Source organism: Scyliorhinus torazame, chromosome 13 (assembly GCF_047496885.1).
Source record: "Scyliorhinus torazame isolate Kashiwa2021f chromosome 13, sScyTor2.1, whole genome shotgun sequence".
NCBI lineage: Eukaryota > Metazoa > Chordata > Chondrichthyes > Carcharhiniformes > Scyliorhinidae > Scyliorhinus > Scyliorhinus torazame.
Window position 1 is genome coordinate 163,064,427 of NC_092719.1, and position 21,077 is coordinate 163,085,503.

The following is a 21,077-nucleotide window of genomic DNA, read 5'->3' on the forward strand; positions in this document are numbered from 1 at the left end:
TCGAGTTGCAGTCCGTGTTAATCCAACATATATAACACATCAGGTGCCAACAGCAGTGCCCTGAAATTTGTCCTCCCACACGATGTTGCCTGCATCTGGCCCCAAATCAACCCCTCCCCACTGCCCATTTCTTAACCATTGCGATATTCGCTGCCCAATAGTTTGGCAAACTTGGCAATGCCAGCCTCCCCCCCCCCTCCCCCAGCCCCCTCTCCAAAAATGCCCTCCTCGCCCGCGGGATCTACCATACCCACACAAACACCAAAATTATCCCATTCACCTTCCTGAAGAAAGACTTGGGACAAAGATGGGGAAGTTCTGGAACAGGATCTGGGCAGCACCGTTATTTTAACCGCCTGCATGCGCCCAGCCAGTGACAGCGGCATCACGTACCACCTCTTAACGTCCACCTTCATTCCCTCCACCATTCGTACCAAATTCAATCTATGCAGCTGTGTCCAGCTTCGTGCCACCTAAATCCCTAGATACCGAAAACTCGCCCCCTCCACTCGGAACGTCAATTCCCCCAACCTCCTCTCCTGCCCTTTAGCATTAATCGGGAACACCTCGCTTTTCCCTATGTTCAATTTATACCATGAAAAACAGCCACATTTCCTCAGGATCTCCATGACCCTATCAAAGCTGCCCACCGGGTCCGAAAATGTCCGCATACTATGAGCATCTGTGCTCGGCCCCGGCCTGCTCAATCTCTCTCTAACCCCTCGATGCCCTAAGTAGCATTGCCAACGGCCCTATCGCCAGAGAAAAAAGCAACGGGTAGAGCGAGCATCCTTGCCTCATCCCCCGATGCAGCCCGAAGTACCCAGAGCCCTGTCCAGCAGCCGAACCCACTCCATGAACCCCTGACCTAACCCAACCGGCTTAGCACCTCCAACAAATACGCCCACTCCACCCAATCAAACGGCTTCTCCGCATCCATTGCCACCATACTTCCACCTCCTGCCACTCCAAGGGCATCATAATGACATTGAGCAACCTGCGCACATTCGCCGACAGCTGCCGACCCATCTGCACCTCCCCTATCATCCCTGGCACACAACCCTCTATCCGTGACACTAAACACTTTGTTAACAACTTTGCACCCACATTTAGCAGCAGGATCGGTGGGGTTTGTCGACCCACACTGCACTGGGTCCTTATCTTTCTTTAAAATCAGTGAAATGGACGCTGTGGAGGGGATCTACCCCCTTCCCCTCGCCTCATTATACAACCCCACTAGCAGGGGCCCCAGCTCTGTACCAAAACTCTGCTGGGAATCCGTCCGGCCCTGGGGCCTTTCCTGCCTGCATCAATCCTACGCCCTCCATTGCCTCCCTTAGCACAATCGGGGCCCCCAACCCCTTCTCCTCCTCCACCCTTGGGAACTCCAACCCGTCCAAGAAACACCTCATCGCCTCCTCCCCAGGCGGAGGCTCCAACTCATTCAATCTTCTGTAGAAGGCCTCATGCACCCCATTCACCCCTTCTGGGTACGACACTACCTTGCCCCTCTCATCCCTCTCTTCCCTCACCCTACCAATCTCCCTCATCCCTCGGAGCCACCAAATGTGCGAGCACTCACTCCATGGCCGCCACCGGAGGTCAATCAGCAATGGATAAACACACAACTACAGCTGTGGAAGGTATTGCAGTAATGAAATCTCAAATATCCTTCTCAATCTTGCACCTCGCATGAGATGTGGTGACCCTCAAGTTAAATCACCACCAGTCAGCTCTCAAGGGGGAAGCAGCCAATGGTCTTCTGGGACCGCGGTGACATTTACATTCCAGCAATAGCTACACAAGAAATCTACAATGGACTGATAGCAAGCTGATAAATGCACAACCACAAGAGACATAGGTACCAGGAAGTGTCCTACTTAAAGGGGACATTTGGCAAAGTTACATTGGAGGAGCATTTAAAAATCTCCAAATGGTTAATTTCACTGCTGAAGACAAATGAGCTCCAAAGATGAAACTAAGATTAATCAGAATTACCTTAACTGACACACTGCTTTTCATTAACATTCTCCGTGGCTGACTGTCACTGCATTTTGTCAAAATTATATTATTTCTTAATTATTATTTCTGAATACCACCTCTGCAGCTGTTATTGTTTTCATCAGATTTCTACAACCATGCCGACTTCACCACATAGCTATAGTATAAATGTTAGAATCCAAGAAAGAATAAAATACTATTCCCCTGTTGTGGCACCTTTAGCCGGATCTGAGTGTTAATAGTTTTCCGCCCCCCCAATTATTTTTTCCTGGCGAACAAACTGAAACTTTGTGTTTCTCAATGATGGTAATCTAGTTCACAGTGGCACTGCGCAGTCAGTAAGACACCGCTAGTATTTGTCTGCTCTTTTTCAGGTTGTCTTACATCCTACACCGAATAGTCCAAAATCAGCCGAATTGCACAAAATGGTTGTTTCAAAAAACAGCACCGATCAGGATCTGAAAATTAAACTGGCCGTTCGAATGGACAAACCACAGAATATGAAGCACTGTGGGTAAGTATGCAACCTGTAAATAAGTGGAGGGGATGTTGGTTTAAAAGAAATAACACCATTTAAGACTCATGACATTTGGTTGTCTTGACGATCATGTTTGACCTCTTCGGTCATTTCCAAATATTGAAATCAATTCCAACCCTCGGCAGCATTTCTGGTCTTTCTTTATAATGTCCCAGTTACAAATGTCAGTGACAGGTATCAGCCTGAGTTCAGCACTTAGGAATTATGGTTCAATATCAAAACTAATTTCTAGCATTTTATGCATAATGTTTCATTTGACTCTTGAGTCATCCTACATAACTGGTTAATCATCATTTTATTACTGGTTCATCAGGCCCATGATGAGCCAGTGAACAGAACACATAAAGTGGTTTCCAGTAAAAAATCAAATTATTTCACCATTATAACGGACAAGACAGTTGTCAATGTGACATTATAAGCCAGACTAATAACTTGATTTGGGGATTATGTTGACATAGCATTTGCTGTTAAACCTAATCAGAGCATAACTTAATTCAGAAAGTTAGTGTTAGCTGAATTCAACTTACTGGAATAACATTAAGGTTCCAATAGATGGTTGGCAACAGTCTGTAGTGCAGCAGAGAGCTGCCATAAACGTCCTGTTTCTGTCTATAGTTTGGATGATGTTAATGTAAGAAAACGCAGGGCGAAATCCGCCTCCAATAGTGGTGCGAATGGCTCTGAGTTTCCTCTAATTTGGCCTCCACTCACTTGCTTTTCAGAACTTGATCCCTGCCAAGGCAAACACAGCAGTCTCTTGGTAAATATTACAAGTACTTTTGCCCCTTTAAGAGGCCAGTTGTCTCTTTTGGTGTTATAATAGGTTCTACCAATGCCAGGACTTTGAAGCCAATAACAGGAACCCTCGTGGTAGCTTCCAAACAGTAACATTTGTTCTAACATTTAAGGGCAGAATCTTGTGAACTCTGAAAATTAATCAAGGGTTGGGGCCATTTCTGAGTACTGGAAATGAGCAGGATAGATAAAAGGGAATCCAGTAGATGTAATATACTTGGATTTCCAAAAAGCTTTCAATAAGGTACCGTACAAAAGGATGCTTAAAAGATAAGAACCCATGGTGCTGGGAATAGTACATGAACATGAACAGAGGAAAACTATAACTAATAGAAGACCGAGAGTTGGGATAGGAGGGACATTTTCGGAATGGCAACCTGTAACTAGTGGAGTACCACAGGATTCAGTGCTGGGGCTACAATTATTTACAATGTATATTCATGACTTGGATGAGGACAGTGAATGTACTATTGCCAAGTTTGCAGATGACACAAAAATAGGTGGGAAGGCAAGAGTCTGCAGAGGGATATTGGCAGGTTAAGTGAGTGGACAAAACTTGGCAGGTGGAATATTATGTAGGAAAATGAAATGTCAAGTTATGCACTTTGGTAGGAAGAATAAAGAAGCTGAATATTATTTAAATAGAGAAAGACTGCAGAAAGCTGCAGCACAAAAGGAGTTGGAGTGCTTGTGCATGAAGCACAAAAAGCTAGCATGTAAGTTCAGCAGGAAATAGGGAAGGCAAAGGGAATGTTGGCCTTTATTTCAAAAGGAATGCAGTATAAAAATAGTAAAGTCTTGTGAAAACTACTAGTTAGGCCACACCTGAAATACTGTGAACAATTTTGGTCCTCTTACCGAAGGAAAGGTATATTGGCTTTGGAGGCATCCAAAGAAGGTTCACTATGTTGATCCTATGGAAACTCCTATGGAGGTATGGGAGGATTTTCTTCTTCGGAGAGGTTGAGTAGATTGGGCCTATTCTCATTGAAGTTTAGAAGAAAAGAGGTGACCTTATTGAGACATATAGGATTCTCAGGGAACGTGACAGAGTAGACGTTGAGAGGTTGTTTCCCCTTGTGGGAGAGTCTAGGATCAGAGGGCATAATCTCAGAGTAAGGAGCAGCCCATTTAAGTCAGAGATGAGGAGGAATTTCTTCTCTGAGGGTAGCGAATCTGTGGAATCCTTTACTGCAGAAGCGATAGAGTCTGGGTCGTTAAGTATGTTCAAGGCTGAGATAAACAGATTTTCAATCAGTATGGGAATCAAGGTTTATGGAGGTAATGCAGGAAAGTGGAGTTATACCAGATCAGCCATGATCTAATTGAATGATGGAGCAGACCCAATGGGCCGAATGGCCTACTTCTTCTCCTACATCTTATGGTCTGATGCAACACTTGCTGTTAGGGCATCCACCTGGAAGATATGCCCAGAGGAAGCCAATTCACCGGCCGCCTCAGGGCCCACTGTCCAAGTAACATTAGCGGGTAGGTTCCTGGGGCTGCAGTCACAATTAGAGGTCTAGGTCCACGCGGCCAGAGGTGTGTTCTGCAAATGCAAGATCATGACCATAACGGTTCTTTTATCTTGAGGCATCACAAAGTTACGCATAGTGGATGTACCCAATTCTGCTGCTGCTGATGGCCCAAAACACCTCATCGATACCCAGTTTTGACATAGAACTATATCACAGTTCCTTCGCTGTCATTAGGTTCTGGAGCTCCCTTCCTAACAGGACTGGATTCTGAGCTTCGGACGCTGTAACACATCAGTGAGGGGAGAGGTACCTGGACACTGTGTTTCAGGAGGCAGTCACAATCCTTAGACTAACTACCTTAAATTCGGCCAGTGGCAGGGACAGAAGGGTGTGGCTGCGAGTGAGGGAGACAGAGGGATCCAGGAGGTAGGGTTGTAGGAGCCTAAGCCCTTGACTTTGTCCAACAGGTTCAGATTCTTATAAAAGTAAATTACTGCGGATGCTGGAATCTGAAACCAAAAAGAAAATGCTGGAAAGTCTCAGCAGGTCTGGCAGCATCTGTAGGGAGAGAAAAGAGCTAATGTTTTGAGTCCAGATGATTCTTTGTCAAAGCTAAAGACAGAGAAAGTATCGACAGCTTCCAGTTCGCGGGCCCTAACCGCCTCCTATTCACCAGGGATGTGCAATCTCGCTACACCTCCATCCCACACCAGGATGGCCTGAGAGCTCTTCACTTCTTTCTCGAAAAGAGGCCTGGACAATTCCCATCCACCACCAAATCAAAGATGTAGCAATATGTATCCGCATGGGTCCTAGCTATGCTTGCCTTTTTATGGGGTATGCGGAACATTCCTTGTTCCAGGCCTACCCGGGTCCCCTCCCACAACTCCTTTACCGGTACATCGATGACTATTCTGGTGCCGCTTCATGCTCTCGTCCGGACCTGAAAAAATTGACCAACTTCGCTTCCAGTTTCCACCCCTCCATCACTTTCACCTGGTCCATCTCAGACACTTCCCTTCCCTTCCTTGATCTTTCTGTCTCCATTTCCGGCAATAAACTATCTACCATGGTAGGCTATTGCAGAAAATACAGAGGCATGGGATTCAGGGAGATTTAGCAGTTTGGATCAGAAATTGGCTAGCTGGAAGAAGACAAAGGGTGGTGGTTGATGGGAAATGTTCAGACTGGAGTCCAGTTACGAGTGGTGTAACACAAGGATCTGTTTTGGGGCCGTTGCTGTTTGTCATTTTTATAAATGACCTGGAGGAGGGCGTAGAAGGATGGGTGAGTAAATTTGCAGATGACGCTAAAGTCGGTGGAGTTGTGGACAGTGCGGAAGATTGTTACAAGTTACAGAGGGACATGAATAAGCTGCAGCGCTGGGCTGAGAGGTGGCAAATGGAGTTTAATGCAGAAAAGTGTGAGGTGATTCATTTTGGAAGGAATAACAGGAAGACAGAGTACTGGGCTAATGGTAAGATTCTTGGCAGTGTGGATGAGCGGAGAGATCTCGGTGTCCATGTACATAGATCCCTGAAAGTTGCCACCCAGGTTGAGAGGGTTGTTAAGAAGTCGTACGGTGTGTTAGCTTTTATTGGTAGAGGGATTGAGTCTCGGAGCCATGAAGTCATGTTGCAGCTGTACAAAACTCTGGTGTGGCCGCATTTGGAGTATTGTGTGCATTTCTGGTCGCTGCATTATAGGAAGGATGTGGAAGCATTGGAAAGGGTGCAGAGGAGATTTACCAGAATGTTGCCTGGTATGGAGGGAAGATCTTATGACGAAAGGCTGAGGGACTTGAGGCTGTTTTCGTTCGAGAGAAGAAGGTTAAGAGGTGACTTAATTGAGGCATACAAGATGATCAGAGGATTGGATAGGGTGGACAGTGAGAGCCTTTTTCCTCGGATGGTGATGTCCAGCACGAGGGGACATAGCTTTAAATTGAGGGGAGATAGATATAGGACAGATGTCAGAGGTAGGTTCTTTACTCAGAGAGTAGTAAGGGCGTGGAATGCCCTGCCTGCAACAGTAGTGGACTCGCCAACACTAAGGGCATTCAAATGGTCATTGGATAGACATATGGACGATAAGGGAATAGTGTAGATGGGCTTTTGAGTGGTTTCACAGGTCGGCGCAACATCGAGGGCCGAAGGGCCTGTACTGAGCAGTAATGTTCTCTGTTCTATATTCTACGAATATCCATTACAAGCCCACTGACTCCCACAGCTATCTGGACTACACCTCTTCGCACCCTACACCCTGTAAGGACTCCATCCCTTTCTCTCAGCTCCTTCGCCTCCGTCGTATTTGTTCCAATGATGCCACTTTCCAAAATGGTGCTTCGAAAATGTGTTCTTTCTTGCTCAACTGTGATTTCCCACCTACAGTTGTTAACAGAGCCCTCAACAGTGTGCGGTCCATCTCCCGCGCCACTACCCTCGCCCCCTCCCCCCCCTCCAAGAACAAGTATAGAGCCCCCCTCGTTCTCACATTTCATCCCACCAGCCTCCATATGGAAAGCATAATCCTCCGCTATTTTCGCCAACTCCAGCGTGATGCCACCACCAAACACATTTTCCCTTCACTCCCTCTGTCAGCATTCCGCAGAGACCGTTCCCACCGAGATAGTCTAGTCCACTCCTCCACCATACCTAGTACCTCTCCCATCACCCATGGCACCTTCCCATGCAATCGCAGAAGGTGTAACACCTGCTCCTTTACCTCTTCCATGCTTAACATCCCAGTCCCAAAACACTCATGCCAGGTTAAGTAGCGTTTCACTTGCACCTCGTCCAATTTGGTCTATTGCATTCGCTGCTCCCAATGTAGTCTCCACTATATCGGAGAGACCAAACGCAGACAGGGTGATCGCTTTGCTGAGCACCTTCGGTCTCTGCGCATTCAGGACCATGACCTTCCCGTTGCTTGCCATTTTAACACAAGACCCTGTACCCATGCCCACATGTCTGTCCTTGACCTGCTGCAATATTCTAGTGAAGCTCAACGCAAACCGGAGGAACAACATCTCATCTTCCGGTTAGGCACGCTACAGCCTCCCAGTCTCAACATCGAATTCAACAACTTCAGATGATTAGCTCTCCCCCACCTCGACCCATTTGTTTTCATCCCATTTCATTTTAACTGTTCTTTACCATTTCAATCTCTCGTCTTTCTCAATATGTATTCACCCCCCACCCCCCCATCTCATCCGCCTTTTGTTACCCATTCTTCTCTTTGCTTCCCCCTTCCCCTCCCCCCACATCTACATCTGTCACATTTTACCCTCTGATGTTAGTTTCGCTGCAGTTTGGCCTTTCACACCTTTTGTTCTCTCTGTGGCCTAGCCATTAGCACTCTTTCCCCTTGGTTTCTGTGGCTATTAGCACCCCGTTTCCCTGGGTTTCTGTGGCAATGACTCATCTTTCATTCTCACTCCACAGTATAAATATTTCCCACTTTCTCTGTCTTCAACTTTGACAAAGTGTCACCTGGATTCGCAACGTTAGCTATTTTCTCTCCCTACAAATTCTGCCAGACCTGCTGAGATTTTCCAGCATTTTCTTTTTAGTTTCAGGTTCAGATTCTTGCTCTCTGTGTGGACAGGAACAGGGAGGATGAGCAAACTGACCACAGCACCATGGTACAGGGAGCCATTCAAGTCGGGGGAGAGAAAATAATTGGAGTTGTAAAAGGGGATAATATAGTTAGGGGCCTAGACACTGTTCTCTGTGACCAGGATTGAGAGTCCCAACGGTTGTGTTGCCTGACTGGTGCTCGCGTTCGGGATATCTCATCTGGGCTGCAAAGGAACATGGAGTGGTAGGGTAAAGAACCAGTGGTCCACGTAGGTACTAGCCTCATAAGTAGAACAAGAATAGAGGTTCTGCTGAAGGAATATGAGCAGCTAGGGGCTAAATTAAAAAGCAGAACCAAAAAGGTAATAATCTTTGGATTACTGCCTGAATCAAAGGTAAAGGAGAAGGTGAGAGTGCAGGTTAATGATGAGGACTTTAAATGAGTTAAAGGGGCTGAGGGCTCAGGAGAGGTTAGCAAAGTTTCCAGAACACGGAATAGAACAGAGTACAGAAGGTGGCAGGAATCTAACTTCAGGCACAGCAAAAAGGGGGGCAACCACGAGGAGGCGGGGGGGGGGGGGGGGTGGGGGGTGCGGTCAACGCAAGACTGAGGGTGTACCTAAATCTGCACAGTATGCACAACGTGATAAATGAGTTTATTGCACACATTGAAATTGGCGGTAGAACGTTGTGGGCATCTCAGAGACCTGACTGCAGGGGATCAGGGCTGGGATCTAAATATCCAAGGATATGTGTCCTATCGAAAGGACAGACAGATGGGCAGAGGGAGCGGGTTGCATAGTTAGCAAGACAAGAACTTAAATCGATAGCAAGAAGCAATATAGGGTCAGAAGGCATAGAATCTGTGTGGGTAGAGTTGAGGAATCGCAAAGGAAAAAAGATCCTGATGGGAGTTATGTACAGGTCCCCTTGCAGTAGTCCGGGTGTGGAGCATAAAATAAATCAGGAGGTAGAAGTGGCATATAAGAAAGGCAATATTACAGTAATCATGGGGGACTTCAATATGCAGGTGGACTGGGAAAATCAGGTTGGTAGCGGATCCCAAGGAAAGGAATTTGTGAAATGTCTACAAGGTGGTTATTTGGAGCAGCTTGTGGTAGAGCCCACAAGGGAACAGGTAATTCTGGATTTGGTGATGTGTAATGAGACAGACTTTATTAGGGAGCTTAAGGTGAAGGAACCCTTAGGGGGCAGTGACCACAATATGATAGAATACACCCTGCAGTTTGAGAGGGAGAAGCTGGAGTCAGACGTAACGGTTTTACAATTGAATAAAGTTAACAACAAAGACATGAGGGAGTAGCTGGCCAGAGTTGATTGGAAAAGGAGCCTAGCAGGGAAGACAGTGGAACAGCAATGGCAGGAGTTTTGGGGGGATTATTTGGGAGGCACAACAGAAATTCATCACAAGGAGGAGGAAACATGCTAAGGGGAGGAAAAGGCAACTGTGGCTGACGAGGGAAGTCAATGACAGCATAGAAGGAAAGGAAAAAGCATATAATGTCGGCAAGGATTCGTGGGAAGCCTTTAAAAGCAAGCAAAGGACAACTAAAAAAAGTAATAAGGGGGAGAAGGTGACATATGAAGGTGATATGAGCTATCTAGTAATATTAAAGAAGAATGCAAGAGGTTTTTTTTGGTATAAAAAAGGTAAGAGAGAGGCAAGAATGGACATTGGGCCACTGGAAAATGAGGCTGGAGAAGTAGTAATGGGGAACAAAGAAATGGCAGAAGAACTGAACAGATACTTTGCATAAGACTTCTTAGTGGAAGGGACCAGTGGCACACCAGAACTTTGAGAATCAAGGGGCAGAGGTAGTGTAGTGGTCATCACTAAGGAGAAGGTTCTGGGGAAACTGAAAGGCCTGAAAGTGGATAAATCATGCTGTCCGGATGGACTATACTCCAGGGTTCTGAAGAAGACAGCTGAGGAGATTGTGGAGCCATTGGTAGTGATCTTTCAGGAATCACTGGAGGCAGGATTGGAGTCCCAGAGGATTGGAAAATAGCTAATGTAACACCCCTATTTAAGAAGGGAGGGAGGCAGAAGACAGGAAATTATAGGCCGGTTCGCCTGACTTTGGTTGTTAGTAAGATTTTAGAGTCTATTATTAAGGAAAAGATTGCGGACTATTTAGAAGTGCTTGGTAAAATAGGACTGAGTCAGCATGGATTCGTCAAGGGGAGGTCATGCCCAACAAATCTGTTAGAATTTTTTGAGGAGGTAATGAGGAAGTTAAAGAAAGGAGAACCAGTGGACATGATCTATTTGGATTTCCAGAAGGACTTTGACAAGGTGCCGTACAGGAGGCTGCTAAATAAGATAAGAGCCCATGGTGTTAGTGGCAAGGTACTAGCATGGTTAGAGGATTGGCTGACTGGCAGAATGAAGAGAGTGTGGATAAAGGGATCCCTTTCAGGATGGCAGCCGGTGACTAGTGTTCCGCAGGGGTCAGTGTTGGGACCACAGCTATTCATGGTCTACATTAACAATCTGGAAGAAGGAACTAAGGGCATTGTTGCTAAGTTTGCAGATGATACAAAGTATGTAGAGAGACAGGTTGTGTTAAAGAAGCAGCGAGGCTACAGAAGGACCTGGACAGACTAGGAGAGTGGGATAAGATGTCAGATCAGATACAACGTGAAAAAGTGTGAGATTGTGCAGTTTGGTAGAAAGAATAGAGGCATAGACTATTTTCTAAATGGGAAAAGACTTCGAAAATCAGAAGCACAAAGGGACTTAGGAGTCCTGGTTCAGGATTCTCTTAAGGTTAACATGCAGGTTCAGTTGGCAGTTATGAAGGCAAATGCAATGTCAGCATTCATGTCGAGAGGGCTAGAATACAAGAGCAGGGATATACCTCTGAGGTTGTGTAAGGTTCAGGTCAGACCCCATTTGGAATATTGTGAGCAGTTTTGTGCCTGTATCTAAGGCTGGCCTTGGAGAGGGTCCAGAGGAAGTTCATAAGATGATCCAGAATGAAGGGCTTGTCATATGAGGAGCGGTTGAGGACTCTGGGTCTGTACTCGATGGTGTTGAGAAGGATGAGGGGGGATTTCATTGAAACTTACAGAATACTGAGAGGCCTGGATAGAATGGACATGGAGAGGATGTTTCCACGAGTGAGAAACTAGAACCCCAGGGCACAGCCTCAGACTGAAAGGACTATCCTTAAAAACAGAGATGAGGAGGAATTTCTTCAGTCAGAGGCTGGGGAATCTATGGAACTCATTGCCGCTAATGGCTGAGGAGGCCAAGTCACTGAGTCTTTAAGACAGAGACAGCCAGGTTCTTGATTAATAAGGGTATATGGGGTTATGGGGAGAAGGCAGGAGAATGGAGTTGAGAAACATGCCATGATTGAATGGTGGAGTAGACGCGATGGGCCAAATAGCCTAATTCTGCTCCTATGTCTTATGGTTTTATGTCCCTGGGTGTACCTACACCACATGAACTGCAACGGTTGAGAAGGTGGCCACAATCACCTTCCCAAGGACAATTAGGGATGGGTAACAAATACTGGCCTCGCTAGTGGTGCCCAGAGCCCATGAAAGAATAGATAAACAAACAATTGCTTCCAATCCCACCTTCAAGGCTGCCCTCGCAGGCCTCGGAACATCCTGTCCAAAATGTCTAAATTGTACGATAATAAAAGCAAAATACCACTGATTTTGGAAATCTGAAATAGAAACAGAAAATGCTGGAAAATCTCCGCAGGTCTGGCAGAATCTGTGAAGAGAGAAACAGTCCGTATGACTTTATTTTTTGTTATTATGGTCGAAATTGTCAGACTGCTTGTCTGACATCCAATACTGGACGAGCAGGAATGTTTTAAAATTAACACTTGTCGAAACAAACAGGCCTTTGTACAGCTAATATGTGGTGTTGTCCATATTTCCTCCACTTCACCACTGAAATGAAAATGAAAAATGAAAATCACTTATTGTCACAAGTAGGCTTCAAATGAAGTTACTGTGAAAAGCCCCTAGTCGCCACATTCCGCCGCCTGTTCGGGGAGGCTGTTACACTGTTGACGTGTTCAAGCTTGTGATTTGAGCAGAGTTCCACAAGGAATTCAATCACAATGAACAAGTGCAGCCATTAAAATGATACAATATTTAATCACTATTCTTTATAGTGCTTGCAGTGAATTTCATTTTTATTTCTATCCAAAAACACAGAAAATAGTTCATAGAATGTGACGGGATATGCGGCAAAGAAATATTCGGCCCAGCCAGCCTGTGCTGGGGTTCGTGCTCCACTTGAGCTCCCTTGCACCTTTCCTTATCTCAGTCTACCATTATAACCCTCTATTCCCTTTTCCCTCAAATGCTTCCCCTTAAATGTATCCAGACCATTCGCTTCAACCACATTGCCACCATTCGTTGGGTAAAGAAGTTACTTCTGAATTCCCTTTGAATTTCTTAATATTGATGACCTCTAGTTATGGTATTCCCCGCAAGGGCTGTTGACCATGTGATCCTGTTGACCCCATTGATGATTGTAACTTGGAACGAATGCCACCATTTGTTCAAAGATTAACCATGGTTTTTTTACATTCTTGATATTTAGCATTTGAACTGACATGATATAGTTAGGAATCTGGGAAATATGATGAAATAAATGGCACATTATTTACAAGGGAACATTTCTTTGATTAATAGATGGATTCTTGAAGAGCATGTGAGTAGAATATGGATGAATACAGGAATAATTGTGTCATTACAGACGCATTTCACTGACAGTGATGTGTGTGCAAATGGGTAGCTCGTTAGAACTTGAAGAGTGGCGAGGGACCAAGAGGGGAGTGAGCATTGAGGTTTGGCTGAGATCTAACTGAACAACTGTAATAAGAAATGTTCACTGTGGCAAATTGAGCAAATGTATGAAGAATTAGGATTGCTAAGAAATGGTAAAAGTTCACTTTTTAATCATACATAAAATCCCAGCTCTCCACCCAAAGTCTCAATCAGTCCTGAAGTCTCTGTTTTAATCTCACCCCTGAAGACTTTGTGTTTTAACCTCTGTCCTGAAGTCTCACTGTTTCAATCTGTTCTTGCATTCTACCTCTTGTATACTTATAAAAAAAACCTTCGTTATTTCCCTTTAAATTGATTATCAGTCTATTTCAGGCATTATCAAACTCAGGGGCGGGTGTCGGGAGGGTCACGGAGGCGTCCGTCGCGGCGATCCCGATCGTGCAAATCCGCGCGCAACAGCCGCAGCAACCGGCTTTTAATAATACCGGCTGCGAGCGGCCTTCAAAATGGCCAGGAACAGATTTTTAAAAAATGCCCGCACTGCGCATGCGTGCCCGATCATCGGTGCGCATGCGCAAAACTATCCGCATGCGCACCGGTGATTCGGCACGCATGCGCAGTGCGGCCGCGTTTTTTAAAATATGGTCGCAGCCCTTTTTTTATCAAGTTCGGGGGGCCAAAGGGACCATTGGGGCCAAAGGGACCCAAAACCATTTCCTCCATTTTTGTCAACAACAAACAAGATAAGCAAAAATGGGGGGTCGCGCAGGTCAGCCAGCGTGGGCTGCAAAGATCGGCCGGCGTGGGTCGGAACGGTCGGCCAGCGTGCCGGTTGGCCGGTTGGTAAAAATGGGTCCCCGGAAAAAAAGTATAAAAAACACTGGTCTATTTTTATGCTCCCTGGCAGGTCTCCTTATCACCCACGGTGCTTCTCTTCTGAGCTTGTTTATTACTTTGTCACTATTTGAAACTTCATTTTACTCTGTTTTATCTATCCATGTAGCCCTAGGACATGTTTTAATGGGAAAAAAAGATTCCTCTTTGGGCACATTTAGCGGGGTGTTTGCGCCGGAGTCTCCCAAGGCCCGGGATAGACTCCGCTATTAAACGGGACTCTTTTTTTGGGGTGCCTCAATGAGGAAAGCCCCGCTGAGGCCTCACTTCTATTCATTTCTTGCACTGGGTTAGCATTGCCAGGGTACCACGCTGGCGGTGCCAAGGTGCTCAGGTGGCATCGGATGTACCAGGGTACCACCCTGCCCAGAACCACCCGGGGCCTCTGGTTTCCTGGAAGCCCCAGGTGCCGGTACTCCTGGTCTACATTGGTGTGGACCAGTGCTAGACGGTGCGACGGCGAGGTGTCCGAGGTGCGGGTATTCTATCCCAGGTGTTGGGAGACTCCGGCGTAAATATGAAAAATACATATTTTTATTAAACTTTATTATTTTACACCCCAAAATTACAAAAAGTACAAAATTGACCAACAACAACAATAAACCAAATAATAAGAACAATAACCGAGTGAACCTACCCACCTGACTCCCTCCCCTACCTACACCACCACCCTCACCTACCCCAACAGCTAACTGTGACCGATTCCTTAAAGTACAATATAAACAATTGCCATCTACAGTAGAACCTTTCAACTGACCCCCTCACGGTATATTTGACCATCTCGAGGTGCAAAAACTCCATTAAGTCACTTAGCCACACCGAGGCTTGAGGTGGCGTCACCAGTTTCCAACTCGGGAAAATTTGCCTCCGAGCAACCAGCGAGGCGAATGCCAGGGCATCCGTCCCCTTACCCATCTGGAACTCCGACCGGTTCAATACCCCGAATATATCCACTAAAGGTCAGGGATCCCGCTCAATATTCAGGATTGTCGATATGGTATTGAAAAAAGAGACGCAGAAACCCACATGTTTGGGACAGGACCAGAACATGTGCGTGTGGTTCACAGGCTTTCTCGAACAGCACTTGCACCTATCCTTAACCCCCTCAAAGAAACAACTCATTCGGGCCTTGGTGAGGTACGCCCTAAACACTACCTTGAGCTGGATCAAACTCAGCCTCGCACAGGGTGATGTGGAGTTCACCCTGCAGAGGGATTCACTCAACACCTCCTCCCCCAGTATGGGTCCCAGTTCCTCCTCCCATTTAGTCTTCATGCCTCCGTCGAGACCAACTCTTCCCCTAAAATCAGTCCATAGATGCCGGACATACTACCCTCTTCCGACCTCAAACAGAAACCCTATTCGATAACGAAGGTGGCATCACCGGAAATGTCAGGAATATATGTCAACAAAATTTTGAATCTGGGAGTACCTAAACGCATCCGAGTTCAAGAGCCCGACCTTCTCTTTCAGCTCCTCCAGATTGGTAAACCACCCCTCCAGAAATAAATCACTCACTCTCTCCAGCCTTTCCCCTTCCACCCCCGAAATGTAGCATCCAACTTCTCTGGTTCGAACAAGTGCTTCATGCAAATAGGGCCCACCTTGGCACTGACCCCAGCTTTAAATGCTGCTGGAGTGGCCTCCATAGTTTTAAAGTTGAGAAAACTACCGGGTTTGTAGACAGCAGGTCAAACTGCATTTGCAGATTTTTCCTGCATACCAATAGTTCCGGAGTTGGGTCCCTCACATATCCACGGTCCACTCCCAGGATCTCATCCACTAACCTCTGTTGCTTCTTTTTGGCCACCCCATCCACATGCACCTTGTACAATATGATTTCCCCTCTAAGTGAGCTTAACTGCACACTTAAATATGCAAATCTGGATCTCACCCATTGATGGGCAAGATTCAGATTGCGATGTCCCACGAGATCGCGTTTGGTCAGGCGAGGTGTCCCGAGAGGCCTCTCGCGAGATTTACCAGCCCCGTAGTGTCACCGAGTCGGGTGTGATGAAGCCGTAGGATTGTGGCACTTGTCTTCATTGTTCTCCATGGAAATCTTTAGTAAAAGGCAGAAGATTTGCGTGATCTGGAAGACGAAATGAAATGAAAATGAAAATCGCTTGTCACAAGTAGACTTCAAATGAAGTTACTGTGAAAAGCCCCTAGTCGCCACATTCCGGCGCCTGTTCGGGGAGGCTGGTACGGGAATTGAACCGTGCTACTGGCCTGCCTTGGTCTGCTTTCAAAGCCAGCTCTTTAGCCCAGTGTGCTAAACCAGTCCCAAAAATCTACAAACCAGGGTATGTCTTCATTGTTTACCAGAAAATATTTAATATGTGTTTTAGCTACCTTGTATTTTTATATCCCTCACTCTCATCGCTATTCAACCTCCAATATTTTTGACCAATTAATCTTTAACTCCCTTTCATTTCAGTGAAATTAGCAAATTTATAGTCCAACATCTTTAACTTGGACTGTTCTTCCCCTTTACCTATTTCATTTCAACTTAAATCCAATTAAATTATGATGTTTATTTCCAATGTGTTCCCTGCCTTCAGGTTGCTTGCTTGTCCTGCATCGTTAAATAATGGTGTACCTAATACCAGATCTAACAAGACAACAAGGAAACAGTCTTGGATACATTCCAGGAACCCACCTCATACTGACCGCAAAGGATTGTTTAATCCAAGTCCACTTTAGGTTAGTCGTGAAATCCATTAACGTAATTGTATGACTGCTGCTCAAAGTTGCCAACAGTGATGGACATTTTGTGGGGTACAGAGACATACAATAAATAGAGAGGTTTTTTTTCCTGGAGGCTTCCCTTGAAGTGCCTATTCCACATAGCTGGAGTTCAGTTTCGGGCCTTTATTAGTCTTACTGTTATAACCTGCCTGCTTACCATTGGCTGGGGACTAATGACAATCCCACAATCCTGTGGGAGTATGAGCTTCCCCAATGAGGGGGGCGGAGAAATCATTAGCAGACTTCCTGTATAAATAAAGCTGGCCAGTTTGGAACCAGCAGGAAGGAGTAAGCAGCAAGCGAGGCTGCTGTTGTTGTATATGTTATTGTAAATAAATGTTATTTCTTTGTATCCTTGAAACTCGTGCTAGATTCTTCGTGGCCCTCACAAAACTGGCGACGAGGGTTAAAGTGAATAGCTGTCTACACTGCTGAAGCCACCTCCCTGGATTTTTGTTGGATACAGTTGTTTTCTATTACACCATGCCTCTGTACGGACGTTTGGATGTTTTTGATGCTGCGCTGGAAAGCTGGAACCAGTACGCACAACGGATGCGTTACTATTTCCGGGCAAACAATATCACCGAAAACGAGCACCAGGTGGTCATATTGCTCACTGCTTGCGGCCCGCATACGTTTGGGGTGATTAGGAGCCTTACGTACCCAGCTGCGCCAGACACCAAAACGTTTGATGAACTTGTGAATTTAGTGGGGCAGCATTTTAACCCAACCCCGTCCATGATAGTCCAACGTTACCGGTTTAATATCGCTGAGAGGACCCCAGGAGAATCCCTTGCCGACTTTCTATCCAGGCTACGCAGGATTGCGGAGTAGTGACTATGGTGAGACCTTGTCAGAAATGTTACCCGACCGTTTGGTTTGCGGTATTAACATTGCGGCCACCCAGAGAAAGTTGTTAGCTGAACCAACATTGACTTTTCAACAGGCCATTCAAACAGTATTGTCCCGAGAGAGCGCAGAACGAGGAGTGCAGGAGCTACAGTGAATGGAAGTGCATGCCTTGGGACGCAACCCCTTCCATCCGAAAACGTCCCCCCGCACTCCTGCGGTACCTTGGGCGAGGCGACGTCCGGATCGACGCCAGTGGCCGTCGGACATTCCACCCCGAAGGGAGCCTTCTCCAGAACCAATGGAAGATGAGCCATGTCCGTGTCAGACTTGTAGGCGCCGACCCCGTCGCGGACGCCGGTCCTGGGGGCGCCGCCGTCGTTCCGACCGAAACTGGGACCAGCCCAGGGGCCGTACCTTCCATGTGGATGAACCTGCGGTGACTACTCCTGAGGATGTGGAGACGGAGGATGACTGCCTGCAGCTGCATTGTGTGGCAGCTCCCCATATTGCCCCCATTAGGGTGACAGTACGGGTCAATGGTCACCCGCTTGAGATGGAGTTGGACACTGGCGCAGCGGTCTCCGTGATCGCCCAGAGGACATTCGACCGCATCAAGCAGGGTTTACAGACCCTTACATTAACTGACACACAGGCCAGGTTGGCCACCTACACGGGGGAACCATTGGACATTGCAGGAACTACGGTGACCCCTGTTGTTTATGGACACCAGGAGGGGCGTTTCCCACTTATCGTAGTGCGCGGCCATGGGCCCAGCCTGTTGGGTCGGGACTGGTTGCGCTATTTGCGCTTGCAGTGGCAGCACATCCTCCAAACATTTTCTGGAGGGTTGACTGAGATGCTAGGACGATACCCAGATGTATTCCACGTTATTTCCGGGCACGCCCAGTGCCTTACGCCTTGCTCGAGAAGGTAGAAGGGGACCTCACTCGTTTGGAAACTTTGGGTATTATCAGGCCTGTCCGTTTCGCTGACTGGGCAGCACCAATTGTACTTGTAATGAAGCCAGATGCCACAGTTCGCTTGTGCAGCGACTATAAACTTACAGTGAATACGGCTTCCCGACTCGACCGATATCCACTGCCTCGCATAGAGGATTTCTACGCAAAGCTTGGAGGTGGACTCTCGTTCACAAAATTAGATATGAGTCACGCCTACCTACAGTTGGAGCTGGACCCTGCCTCCCGACCATATGTAATGATTAATACACACCGGGACCTGTATGAATATACACGTTTGCCCTTTGGAGTATCCTCTGCCTGCGCTATTTTTCAACGCGTTATGGAGGTCATTTTGAGAGGTTTACCGCATGTCGCTGTCTATTTAGATGACGTTTTGATCCCAGAGACGTCTGAGCAGGAACATTTGGAAAGTCTGGAGGCTGTCCTTAGACGCTTTTGGGAGGCTGGAGTCCGTTTACGTTGCACAAAGTGCGTCTTTCAGGCGAAGGAAGTAGTCTACCTGGGTTATCGGGTGGACCGCGAAGGTTTGCACCCCATCGCAGAGAAGGTGCGTGCAATTCAACATGCCCCCGCCCCGACTGACACTTCGCATCTTCGTTCAGCCTCGTAAACTATTACGGGAAGTTCCTCCCCAATCTGGCAACTACGTTGGCCCCGTTGCATCTTCTGCTAAAGAAAAATCACACCTGGGATTGGGGTCAGCCGCAAGAAACCGCTTTCCGGCGGGTAAAACAACAATTGTCGTAGTCTGGGTTACTAACCCACTATGATCCTGGAAAGCCTTTGCTCGTCACGTGTGATGCATCCCTGTATGGTATTGGGGCCGTCCTGTCCCACAAGACGGAGAACGGGGCCGAGCGGCCGATAGCTTTCGCCTCCCGCACATTGACTGCAGCGGAGAAAAAGTACGCGCAGATCGAGAAGGAGGGCCTGGCAGTGGTCTTTGCGGCGAATCGTTTCCACCAGTACGTGTATGGCCGTCACTTCACTATCGTGACTGATCATAAGCCTCTGCTGGGACTTTTCAGAGAGGATAAGCCAATACCTCCCATTGCTTCCGCACGGATCCAGCGCTGGGCTTTGTTGCTCGCTGCATATGAGTATTCTCTGGAGCACAAACCAGGAACGCAGATAGCGAATGCCGACGCACTGAGCCGATTGCCTTTGTCAACCGGCCCCATGTCGACCCCCACGACCGGTGAGGTGGTTGCAACCCTAAATTTTATGGACACCTTGCCTGTCACGTCATCACAGATCCGTGAGTGGACCCAGACGGAGCCAGTCCTGTCAAAGGTTCGACGCATAGTCCTGTATGGTGGGCAGCATAGACAGCTCCCAGGCGAGTTGCGGGCATTTTCCTCCAAGCTGTCAGAATTCAGCGTGGAAGACGGCATCCTCTTGTGGGGGACCCGTGTGATTTTCCCGGAAAAAGGACAGGAGCTGATACTGAGAGACTTGCACAATGGGCATCCAGGTGTGACCAAAATGAAAATGTTGGCCCGGAGTTATGTTTGGTGGCCAGGCCTCGACACCGACATTGAGAAGGTGGCCCAAAACTGCTCCATTTGTCAGGAGCATCAGAAGCTTCCGCCGGCCGCGCCCCTACATCACTGGGAATGGCCAGGGCGGCCTTGGGCACGCTTGCATGCGGATTTCGCCGGCCCTTTTCAAGGATCCATGTCCCTTTCATTAATCGACGCCCAGTCTAAATGGCTGGAGGTGCATAAGATGCTAGCACAACGTCCTGCGCAACAATTGAGAAGATGCGTTTGTCTTTTAGTACACATGGCCTCCCCGAGGTGCTGGTCATGGATAACGGCACTCCATTCACCAGTGAGGAGTTTGTGAGGTTCATGAAGATGAACGGCATGCGCCATATCTGCACTGCCCCTTACCACCCGGCTTCAAATGGGTTGGCGGGCCGATTCGTCAGTTTGCGCCCGGTGACCCAGTGTTCGATCGCAATTTTGCTGGTGGTGCCCAGTGGGTCACTGCCGTAATCTTTCGCCAAACGGGCCATATATCTTACCAGGTGCAAGCCCAGGGTCATCTCCAGCGCAAACATGTAGACCACGTTCGGTCCAGAAGACTATCCCTTCCAAAGATTCCCCGCCCCCCGTAGTTCATTTCTACAGCCGCAGAGACCAGAGACAATGGAAAGTAGTCCTCACAATCTTCCTCTGCTGCCTCACTCAAAGCCTGCGCAGGTCATTACAGAATCGTGTGGAGATAGAGACGCCGAGATGACAGAGGCAGCAGACTCTGACTCCGAGATGGAGACACAGGACGCATCAGAGGGGGAATCCTCGGGCTCACGGGCCGTGGATGTATAACCGTTACACCGTTCATCACGGAAGCGCCGGTCTTCGTCTTGTTACACGCCGCCCGATCCAGCGCCTCGTGCAAATGGTGTCCGTCCTGCGGCAAA

The 21,077-nt window shown here is 47.4% G+C and overlaps 1 protein-coding gene across 1 annotated transcript in view; it reads left to right on the forward strand.

Moving 5' to 3' along the window:
- Positions 1 to 21,077, forward strand: part of LOC140387635 (calcium-dependent secretion activator 1-like) — a 452,144-nt gene that overhangs the window by 366,295 nt on the left and 64,772 nt on the right. The window contains exon 5 of the mRNA XM_072470830.1: positions 2,376 to 2,515. Coding sequence (XP_072326931.1) covers positions 2,376 to 2,515 — 140 coding nt within the window. The remainder of the gene's footprint in view (positions 1 to 2,375; positions 2,516 to 21,077) is intronic.